This window comes from Tamandua tetradactyla, chromosome 2 (assembly GCF_023851605.1).
Source record: "Tamandua tetradactyla isolate mTamTet1 chromosome 2, mTamTet1.pri, whole genome shotgun sequence".
NCBI classification, from domain to species: Eukaryota; Metazoa; Chordata; class Mammalia; order Pilosa; family Myrmecophagidae; genus Tamandua; species Tamandua tetradactyla.
Genome location: NC_135328.1, coordinates 121,172,601 through 121,184,655, shown reverse-complemented (window position 1 = coordinate 121,184,655; position 12,055 = coordinate 121,172,601). Strand labels below are relative to the sequence as shown.

The 12,055-nt window shown below is 40.5% G+C and overlaps 1 protein-coding gene across 3 annotated transcripts in view; it reads left to right on the top strand.

Moving 5' to 3' along the window:
• FBP1 (fructose-bisphosphatase 1) overlaps window positions 1-12,055 on the top strand; it is a 53,668-nt gene that overhangs the window by 37,892 nt on the left and 3,721 nt on the right. For all 3 annotated transcript variants that reach the window (XM_077148675.1, XM_077148674.1, XM_077148673.1), the window contains 2 exons: window positions 3,861-3,953; window positions 7,579-7,719. In XM_077148675.1, coding sequence (XP_077004790.1) covers window positions 3,861-3,953; window positions 7,579-7,719 — 234 coding nt within the window. The remainder of the gene's footprint in view (window positions 1-3,860; window positions 3,954-7,578; window positions 7,720-12,055) is intronic.

The window sequence follows — 12,055 nt, the reverse complement described above, 5'->3', positions numbered from 1 at the left end:
CCTGAAAAAATAATCATGCCAAACTCCTAGATGATACTTTCCATTTACAGCTAAAGTTCAGGCAGTTATTCAGTAAATGAGTGTCTTCCTACTAGGCCCCAGACATTATGCTAGGCATGAAAATACTTCCTTCACTTTAGTCTTCAAGTACTTTTTGGAGCTCTTATATAAAGATTATACCAAAATTAAAAAAAAAAAATGTTTGTGATGCTTAGAGGTAAAGCTGTATTGGAGCAATATATAAAATGAACTGGATTCCTTCATCTTCAGACTTAAAAGATACAATGATATGGAAAAATAAAAGAATGAAAGATTCTTTCTTTCTAATACTTGTGAGAAGCCTATAAATGATGGAAATTAGATTTGTCAATTTTTTAAAACTTTTTTGTTGTATGGTATAGCATATATACAAAGTGAAGAAATAAAAAAGCAATAGTTTTCAAAGCACTCTTCAAAAAGTGGTTATAGGATAGATCCCAGAGTTTGTCGTGGGCTACCAGATGATCCTCTCATATTTTTCCCTCTAGCTGCCCCAGAATATAGGAGGCTAGAGGGCTTAAATACTTTTTTATCATCACAATCGAATTTTTTCCTTCCTTTTTGGTGAACAATAACATATATACAAAAAAGTTATAAATGTCCAAGCACAACACCACAATTAGTTGTAAACGTATTTCAGACTTTGACCTGGGTTACAATTTCCCAATTTACTTCTGCCTGTTCTAAAATACTGGAGACTAAAAGAGATACCAGTTTAATGAATGTAACCATTCTTGTTCTTAGCTTCATAAATGATGCCATTTGTTCATCCATGCTGGAGTCCTATGAATAATCGCACTTGATTCCTCCTGAACCACCTCACTCATTATTTCACAGGTTCCGCTTCAAGAATCAAATCTCAAAGCTTTCCTCTCCTCTCCAGAACCCCTAGCACTAGTCCCTGCTGTTTCGCATTTTCCACGTGGACTCGTCTCTAATACTTTTTGTTCTTGACTTCAAGGCTCTTCAAAGCCTGACTTCTGTTTTCTCTTTTGCTTCATCTCCATCCACCAAACTCCCAACCTTCACACCTGACCCTCACACCAACTTACACTGCTCGCAATTTCCATCGCTGGAACCCATTGGAATCCCTATTGTCTACTTGCCTGGCACAGTGTAGGACCTCGACAACAAATGACTGTTAAAAATGTGAAAGAAAAAGTATATTTAGCTTTTATGAAGCAATGACAATGCTAATAACTTCTGAGATGTAGAAGTACAGTTCTGTGGACTTACTGTCTTTCCCTATTTGGGCTTAACTGGGGACACGAAGGAATAGAATTACAAAAAAAAAGAGAACAAAATTAAAGCAGCTCCCTGATATCCAGTCTTGACCTTAAGAAGATGGGAGTCGCATTTGGTTAAGTTGTTTTACATTATTCCTAAAATACATTTAAACTCAAAGTTCATTGTTTTTATCTACTGGACTTTTTTTTTTTTTATTAATTAAAAAAATAAGAAAGAAACACAAACATTTTGAATTTATGCTCATTCCATTCTACATATATCATCAGTAATTCACAATATTATCACATTGTTGCATATTCATTATCATGATCATTTCTTAGAACATTTGCACCAATTCAGAAAAAGAAATAAAAAGACAACAGAAAAATAAAACGAAAACAGAAAAAAAAAATTTTACATGCCATAGCCCTTACCCCTCCCTTTCATTGATCACTAGCATTTCAAACTAAATTTATTTTAACATTTGTTCCCCCTATGATTTATTTTTATTTCATATGTTCTACTCGTCTGTTGACAAGGTAGATAAAAGGAGCATCAGACACAAGGTTTTCACAATCACACAGTCACACTGTGAAAGCTATATCATTATACAATCATCTTTAAGATACATGGCTACTGGAACACAGCTCTACAATTTCTGGCAGTTCCCTCCAGCCTCTCCATTACATCTTGACTAACAAGGTGGTATCTATTTAATGCGTAAGAATAACCTCCAGGATAACCTCCTGACTCTGTTTGGGATCTCTCAGCCATTGACACTTTATTTTGTCTCATTTCTCTCTTCCCCCTTTCGGTTGAGAAGGTTTTCTCAATCCCTTGATGCTGAGTCTCAGCTCAATCTAGGATTTCTGTCCCACATTGCCAGAAAGGTCCACACCCCTGGAAGTCATGTCCCACATAGGCAGGGGGAGGGCAGTGAGTTTTCAGCGGGCCTTTTTTGATAGGCATGTTCTCATACTCCTGATTACAGCGTCTCCTGTATCAATCAATGAAGGTGATGTCTTAAGAGCAAGAGGTCAGGGAAGCATCTTAATGTGGTACAAAACATTTAAAAAACACATCTTAAAGTGGATAACTTGGAGATGGAAAATCCCCAGTGGTGTTTTAGTAAACTGGTTCTCAAAAAAACACAAAAACAAGAACAAAAAAACAACAAAGAACTCTGACTTGTAGCATGTGCCAATTGTGTCAATGCCTCCAATAGTCCATTTCAAGTTACCAGCAACACTGAAAGCAGGGCTGGAAGAGATGTGCACCACTGAAAGCCGGCACCAGTCACCCCAGTCAGCTCCAGCACACACTGAAAATCCCATTCAAAGATGAATGCTTGCAATTCCCACTATAACAGAGGGCTACTTCTGTTGGGAATTGCAGTAGGGTTGTTGTTGAGAATCTGTCCACTGCAACTTCAAGTGTCATCTATAAGACCTATATAAGAAGTTTCTTGATGATTTCAATACCAAGAAAGTCTTTGCTTCACCCAAAAAAATCTTTATGTTTTTCTCTCATAAATAAAGATAAATAAGTGATTAACACTGTTTCTCTTTTTAGGGAAATGCAGACAAAATTATGATTCCACAATATCAACTATGGAGAAAATTATGGCATATTTATCTGTATTTCACCACCTCCTGTTCTAAGTTGTATTTTCTCTGCCTAATGATCTTTTGATATATGTTCTAGTTCACTAGCTGCTGGAATACAATATGCCAGAAACAGAATAGCTTTTAAAAAGGGAAATTTAATAAGTTACTAGTTTACAGTTCTAAGACCGAGAAAATGTCCCAATTAAAACAAGTCTATAGAAATGTCCAATCTAAGGCATCCAGGGAAAGATACCTTGGTTCAAGAAGGCCGATGAAGTTCAGGGTCTTTCTCTCAAGTGAGAAGGCATATGGTGAACACAGTCACAGTTTTTCATCTGAAAAGGCACATGGTGAACACGGTCAGGGTTCCTCTCTCATCTTAAAGGGCACATGGCAAACACGGCATCATCTGCTAGCTTCTTCTCCTGGCTTCCTGTTTCATGAAGCTCCCCAGGAGGCATTTTTCTTCTTCATTTCCAAAGGTGACTGGCTGGTGGACTCTGCTTCTCGTGGCTATGTCATTCTGCTCTGCTCTCTCTGAAATCTCTCATTCTCCAAAATGTTTCCTCTTTTATAGGACTCCAGAAACTTATCAAAAACTTCTCCAAATGGGTGGAAACATGTCATCACCTAATCCAGTTTAGCAACCACTCTTGACTAAATCACATCATCCAGGGAGATGATCTGATTACAGTTTCAAACATACAGTATTGAACAGGGATTATTCTGCCTCTGCGAAATGGGATTTTGATTAAAACATGGCTTTTCTGGGGTCCATATATCCTTTCAAACCAGCACAATATATATGTTTTTAAAAAATCTTCCATGACACCTCCTATCTTCCATGACAGAGAATAAATGAATAAGACCCACAGTTCTTGAAATTTTCCCTAGATTCCCATTTTTACCCCTGGGTATATAGTCTTGATCTGATTACAATGTGTCTATTTTTAAAGCACAGCCATAATTCTTTTTCCTTTGCTCCAGGGTAAATATGTGGTCTGTTTTGATCCTCTTGATGGTTCTTCCAACATCGATTGCCTTGTGTCTATTGGAACCATTTTTGGCATCTACAGAAAGGTAAAATGTAATGTATCAAGTCCCTGTATTAAAAGAAAAGTGAAGCTTGAGTATTCAGAATGTGTATCATAAAATTCCATGAGGCTTGAAATAGATTTATATCTCAAGTTCTCAATTTTCCAGCATTAATTGTACAGTGAAGACCCATTAATTTATTCAAAGAAAATACAGTATAAAATGGGTAGGAGGAGAAGGATAATTCACTCTTTTGACTATACTTTGATTGCTTTTATGATAAAAAATGATTTCTTTAAAAGCACATCATAGGGTAGTTATTGCCATGATACTGTCTGAATCGAAAATTATGTGACTATGAGAACTGTTGAGATTGTTTATGTCAGAATCGTTCTTTAAATACCCCAAATCAGGAGGGGTTGGCAAACTATGACCTATGGGGCAAATTCTGTCCACTGCCTAATTTGGTACAGCCTGTGATCAAAGAAAAACCATTTTGAATTTTTTAAGTGTTGGAAAAATTCTAAATGGGAATAGTAGTTCGTGACCCGCAAAAATTATATGAAATTTAAATTTCAATGATCAGAAACAAAGATTGCTTGCATATGGTCACATGCATTTAAGTATTGCCTATCACAGATTTCACACTACAATGGCAGCCCTAGGTAGTTGTGATAGAAACTATATGACCCATCAAACCGAAATATTTACTGTCTGTCCATTTACAGAAGAAATTTGTTGACCCCTGCTCTGAGTGCTAGAGAGCACAGAGATTCAGGATGGAATGTCCCAAGTCTTCTATTTGTATGGCGCGGAATCAGCACACTTCCTCCAGAGTCTCTCTTTCTTTTTTTCCTTAAGTGTGGTGTGTGGGCATGAGTGTGGGTGTGTAAAAGAGAGAGATAGGAAGAGAGCAAGCTCTCAAGTACATAGACCCGTGGAATGATGGAAGATGGAATGAAGATCTGTAGCCCAACAAGAAACTTTATCAAATCTAAAATGTCATTTTGGTTCCAGCCCTTCTTGCTTATTTTAGAAATAAAACTTCCTAGTAGAATTGAGGTTGAACTGCTGTTTTGTCAAAGGAAAAACTGCACTAGACAACGTTAAATGGGCAAAGGTGACTTTATTCAAAACTTGCTGCAATAGGGAAGAGAAACCAAAACTCAACCTCATCTAGAAAGAGCCAGTGGGGTTTTGAAAGGCCAAGGTGGGCTAATGGAAAAGTAGTAGAAGATGTTAAGGGGAGGTGGGGGGGACACTGGGATGGGTGAGTGAGATGCAGAGTTGGCAATTAAGGCCATTCAGTTTGTAATGTTTCCTTTTTGCTGGAGCTTTTTTTTTTAAATATTTTTATTGACAAAACAACATACAAACACAAACATTCTTTTTTTCTTTTTAAAATATTTTTATTATAAACAATGAACAAACATACATACGTTCCTGACATGCAAACATTTTTGACATGGTTACAATCAGTGGCTCACAATATCATTACATAGTTGTATACTTATCACCATGATCATTTTTTTGAACATTTGCATCACTCCAGAAAAAGAAAAAAGAAAAAACTCATACCTACCGTACCCCTTACCTCTCCCTCTCATTGACTACTAGTATTTCCATCGACCCAATTTATTTTAACCTTTGTTCCCCCATTATTTATTTTTTTATTCATATTTTTTACTCATCTGTGTATATCCAAGGTAAAGGGAACATCAGACACAAGGTTTTCACAATCACACAGTCACATTGTAAACGTGGTATCTTTTATACAATCATCTTCAAGAAACAAGGCTACTGGAGAACGGCTCTACAGTTTCAGGTACTTCCCTTTAGCCACTCAAATACACCATAAACTGAAAAGGGATATTGATATAATGTGTAAGAATAACCTCCAGGATGACCTCTCGACTCTGTTTGAAATCACTCAGCCACTGACAGTTTGTCTTATTTCTCTCTTCCCCTTTTCAGTCCAGACCGTTTTCTCAATCCCTTGATGCCAAGTCTCAGCTCATTCTAGGATTTCTGTCCCATGTTGCCAGGAAGGTCCACACCCCTGGGAGTCATGTCCCACGTAGACAGGAGGAGGGCAGTGAGTTCCCTTGCCATGTTGGCTGAGAGTTGCTGGAGCTTTTAAGTGCCTAGACAGAGGAAGATGGAAATAAAGAATTACCTAATTAGGAGCCGCTCAGGTGCCTGGCTAGTGGGGGGTCTGGGGTGAGAAGGGTATCAAGTCACAGGGGGGCATATGACCTAAAGCAGATTCTGAGGACCCACCCTTGGAGATTTCTGACTTATTAAGTCTAGGTGGGTCCCTGGAATCTGTATTTTAACAAGTATCTGAGATGATGCTAAAGCCGGTGACTTATGGACTGAATTTGCCCCATAGCTCATAGTTTGCCAACCCCTCCTGATATGGGGTATTTAAAGAACAATTCTGACATAAATAATCTCAACAGTTCTCATAGTCACACCATTTTCAATTCAGACAGTTTCATGGCAATAACTACCCTATGATGCGCTTTTAAAGAAATCATTTTTTATCATAAAATGATAAAAACGATAATAGGAAGAAGTTACCTGGGATGTTTCTGTAGGGAAGACATGTCTCTCCAGTTTCGTTGTACAGATGTCCTTTCTTACTCTTGAAGCTCCTGGGAATCGGTGATTGGGGAAGGAAGGAAGGAAGGAAAAGTGGAGGCAGGGAGACTTGCCCATCTTCGTTTCTGTTTAAATTCAAGCAGAGAGTAATCAAGCTGAAAGAGTTGTTTGAGTGCTGTTTTGAGGCTTGCAAAAGCCAATCAACAGTAATAAAGAAGACACTTTGTAGTGAAGGGTCACTGATTAGGAGCCATGTCCTTAAAATGTGCCCTTCCCTAGTTGTAGGTGAACTGTGGGTCATACAACCAAGTGGGCTGTAAAATTAATGTAGTGGGTTGCATCCAGCTTTCTTTTTTTAATTAAAAATAATGATGACAATAGATAAAAGTTTACAATGCATTTCATGTTGTAAGTGTAAGTGTTTTGTTAAAATTTTTGTAGTTCATATGTGTTGGTACTGGTTTGCCACATCAAATGTTTTTCTTACTGTGAGTCATGTTCAAAAAATTTGAAAGCAACGGCCCTACCCTCTAAAGCCTCTGGGGAAAGATCCTAAGATTTTGCATTTCTGAGAATTTCTTGGATGCGTGAATGACGCAGACCATGCTTTTCAGTGGGTGTGTGCTGCAGTTGGTAAGAGCTCAGGAAATTGATTTCTGCACCAGACTTGCTGCCCTGGGCCCAGTGCTAAGTGGGTTAAATAAGGATGGAGTAGGCAGGTGGAAAACAATGATGTCCCTAATAAGATGAAATCAGCAGGCGCTGGCAAGAGGGCATGCTCTTTTTTGGAAGCAATAATGGAGAAATAAGGGAATATCAGATTATGAAAATTGGAGGAGGATCCTGATTGGAAAGAAGGATCCAGGGGCAGTAAATTTGGTTTCTGATGGGAAGGCTGCCCTGGGAATAGAATCAGGAATGCCTGATGTGCAGAATCCGTCCCCCTTGGAGAGATGAAATGCTTCATTAGGAGGGCACCTCGCTAAGCCTTAGCTTTGGTTTGACTGGAAAGAGGAGTCACAAAACAAAGCAAAGCAAAACGAGGTTTGTTTCTTTCTTGCTCTAGACTTCAACAGGCGAGCCCTCGGAGAAGGACGCTCTGCAGCCAGGCCGGAACCTGGTGGCGGCCGGCTATGCTCTGTACGGCAGTGCCACCATGTTGGTGCTCGCCATGGACTATGGCGTCAACTGCTTCATGTTGGATCCGGTGAGAGGTCTTGGGGAAGGTTAGGTGCTCGGCTGGGGCCCATGAGTGTGTGCAGGTGTGAGTGAAAGCACGTGTGCGTGCGTGGGGAGTTGGGTAGAGGTGGGAAATGAGGTCCATGGAGGGACAGAGCTGATCGGGCGGGGTAGGAAGAAAGAGGGACAATGTACATAGATCATGAGGAGATGGTCAAGGTGAGAAAGAGTATCCGTCCAGAACACGAGAGAGTCTTTGCTCCGAGATGGACCCTTTAGAACAGTTGTCACTCACATGCCTGCAGAGGCCAGGTGGGTGGGATAAGTGAGTGGAGGAAAGGACTTTGGGCAGGTATAAGGTCATATAAATGACTGAGGAGGTCCAGGGGTCATGGTGGGGCCTGTGGGGAACGGACAGGGTCCAGCAAGTGGTACTGTTTGGGAGAGGGGGCCCAGTTTGGCCAGGGCCCCCAGTGTTTCAAGAAACCCTGAATTTTGAAAAACACAGTATTTCTAGATTTAGAAATGCCGTGTTAGCCAACTGACACACATTTTTGGACCAGACAGGGCCTCTGGTAGCCACCCCTATTAAGACTGCTTCTACTTCTTGACTGTTTTTTTTTATCAAGAGGCTATTTTTCTGGGTCGAACAAGTGTTCCAAATGAAGCAACAAGCTGCACTATTTCTTCATGAATAGCTACCAGATTTATTTGGTGTCCTGTATATGCACACAAACCTTCGGTTGATGCTTGGAGATTTGATACTATAGAGCTCAATTAAAAGAAAATAATAAAGGAAATAAAGATAATTTCCTATTCCACCTTATAGAGGAAAAAATACCGTATTACTGAGAGGACCCCAGGTGCCATGAAAAAAAATATTTATTAACAGTTTTCATTTGTGGATCATTTCTTCTGCATGGGTTATTCATTGAAACGATGATTTCAACAGAGCAGATAAAATGGGAGGGGGGGGGGGATTGCTTTAACTATTTGGTGTGAGTTTTTAGCTTCTAAGCCCAGCACTAAAACACACGCACCAAAGAATAGCCCTCAGGTCGTCGGCATGTTGATTATTTGTTGGGTCCAGTGCCCCAATGGGAAAAGAACTGGGTTCATAAACTCATTTTAGTTTGAGGAAGGTCCTCATACGACATTAGGGGAACACTGTATTCTTACAGAGCTTTCTGATGGCAAACTGAACACCAGGTATAAACAGTCACCTTGAGTCTTCTGTGAGCAGCAGGAGAGCTGCACGGGCTCGTGGGTGGCAGGCAGGATTTATCAGCACCTGAGCCACCTCTGTCCCACGTACACTTACATAATTGGACTTTCACGTCCTTGCAAGTACGGGCGCTTGAAAAATTAGCAAGGTAGGCTGTTGGCACTGACGAAAGCCCCCAAATGAGGCAATCTCACAAGAAAATAGGGGCAGAACCAGGGCAAAGTGCAATCTGCATTCCAGGTGCAATTTCGGAAATCATCGATGTTGGTGGATTTATTGCCTCTCCGGGCATTTATTGCTTCCCCAGGCATTCTCACCCACTAAATGTTTGGAAGAAAGATGCAGGACTGCTGTCATATTCTCCCATGGGCTGTTATCTCTCAATTCGATTTAAACCATTCTGCTGGCTGATTCCTTCTGGGAGGAGCCTCCTACCCAGGAGATGCTAAGTGCTTTCTCTGTCTTTTGGCCTGCAGCAAGGACAGGTTGATGGTTTCCGCTAAAACAACCACAGCAGCTATCTTTGCATTTCTAGGCTGTAGCTTTAATTAGTCTTTGAGTACAGGAGCCTTCCCTCCCCTGCACCTTGCATGCTTTGGCCAGTTTCCTGGGACAGTGTCTGCCAGGCATGGCTTCTCCAGCTCTATATGCACAGTGTGGGATACCAGCATTTTCTAAACCATTGTGCAAAGGCATTTATTCTGCTCTCCTGGTTATAAAGGATTATTTCTACATATTTGTGGTCAAAATTTTTGGAATTATGAAAAAGCATAAAAGAAAAAAAAAAGGATCACTCACAAGGTTACCTTTCAATGATCCCCATAATTCTAGTCTCTTTTCCTCTACCCCTGCCTTCTCTCCCTCCCACCTCCTCCCACTTTTTTCCCCTTTCCCTCCCTCTTCCTGGCCTCTTTCTCTTTCCCTCCTGCCTCCCTCTCTTCCTTCCAATTTCAACACACTTCATATTGGCAGGAGCCAGTCTTTGTAGTGGGATTAAATGAGTGGGGTGGGATGTGCCAATGGGGCTTCCCTGCTCTTAACTCTTGCGTCAGTGAAGCTATCCCACCCCACCCCCTCAACCAGGAGAGCTGCAACCACCCCCCCTTTTTTTTCAAACAGACAAAGAGTTTATTACTACGTGCGTAGTAGGAAAGCAGACAGCCTAATGTCCCAAAATCTGTCTCCCCAAACTGCAGTAATTCCAACAGTTTTATTAAAGAAAAGATGGGCAGAGTTTAGGATAATGAGCACAGTGGTCCCAGGTGATATTATAAGATGTGATCTGATTATTGAGCATGCGTAGATTGATTACACGCTTAGTCACAGAATGTACGAACAAAAATGGCGGAATGCGGTCTAGAAGACTTATACATTAAAGTCTAAGCTACTGCTCATGTCAGATGGGCCCACTTAGGTTAAATCTGGTCTCAGTCATCAAGATAATTTGGGACTTGGGGTGGGTTAGTTCGGCGGACCCAAACCCTGTATTAACAAACATTAGGGACTGTCTTTAGTTGATTACAGGACTCTAAAGTTGAAAAACTGGATAACTAAGTACAGATGAAGGTTAGTCACGAGGCTTTTACAATCACAGGGGCAGAAGATAACGACTGTGCAACCATTATCAGAGATCAAGGCAGCTGGATTGCAATTCAGAGATTTCAGGAATTTCCCTGTCTACTCCGATATGCCATAGAAAGCAAAAAGGAATATTTATATAAATGATTCACTAATCAAAAGCATCCCTTAAATCCTGATTACGCTGTTACAATTCCTCCCTCTCATTTGATAATTATCTCTCAACCCTGGGGAATATCTGGGTAACGACTCTTCTAAATGCTTCAAAGCTGAAAGGGGGCATTGTCATTAAGAAACAAAAGGATGAACCCATGAAACCAGTTGTGATTCTTGGAGAGCTCAGTATCTCTGGGTTTCAGAGCTTCTCTGGCATTGGAACAATCTGGAGGTTTCAAGTCTGAACAGCAAACCTAATAAGTAAAATTTTATAGAGCCCACAGGCTATCTTTCAGGGTTTTCAGGGACACTGTTGGTTGCAGTTTGCCCTATTGGGGCAATTTGGAATATCCAGCTGAAACTTGCATAGGAGTAACCTCCAGAATGACCTCTTGGCTTGATTTGAAATCCCTTAGCCATTGAATCTCTTTCCCCCTTTTGTGCAACCACCCCCTTTTAACCATCCTTGGTCCAGAGCAAAAGGTGTTATATAACATTTCCCCCCAAAATTCAAATCCCCTTTGAAGCACATGAATCCTAAAAGCTCAAGCTCAGCCCTTGGGGTTGGGGAGAGGGTGAGGGCTGTGTGTGGAGGACACCAGCTCCTTAGAAAGAAACATTGCACCGTGAGAAAAGGCATCGGCAGTTATATATGATGTAAACAAAATTCAGTGCTCCACTTTTTTTTCTATAGCAACATACAAACAGAAAGCTCTTTTTCATTCAAGATAGAAAAGTTGAGAAAAGCTTGGAGCTCTTTGGCTTAACTGAGAAACCATAGGCTTTGGTTGCCCATCTGCTGATGTCCTACCTCCCAGCTGCGCCAACTTTTTGTCTGTGACCACGTACACACACCCGAATTGCTTTGAACACACGATTCTTATTCTCCCCCATATTTCATGGTTGTTTGTTTTACATATTTCTGTTCTATCTTGTACCCTTCATTTCTACCCTTCTTCCTTCCCTCCTTCCATCCCTTAAAATGCCCCATGCTTCGCTTATTCATCCCCACCTCCCCTGACCCCCATCCCCCAACCTCTGGCAACCACTGATCTCTTTATTGTCTCTACAGTTCTGTCTTTTTCAGACATGATAGTACTTTTTAAAAAGAATAATTTATCGTAGAATATATATACAACTTAAAATGTCCCGTTTTAGCCACTTTCAAGTATACAATTAAGTGGCATTAATTGCATTTAAAATATTGTACTACCATCAACAATGACCATTACCCCAATTTTTCTGTTCAAACAGAGACTGTATCTGTTAAGCAATAACTTTCCATTCCCCTCAACCTGGCCCCTGGTGACCTGTAATCAACCATCTGTCTCTATGAATTTGCTTCTTCTGAGTCTTTCATATATGCAAAGTCATACAATATTTGTCTTTTTTACGCTTGGCTTAT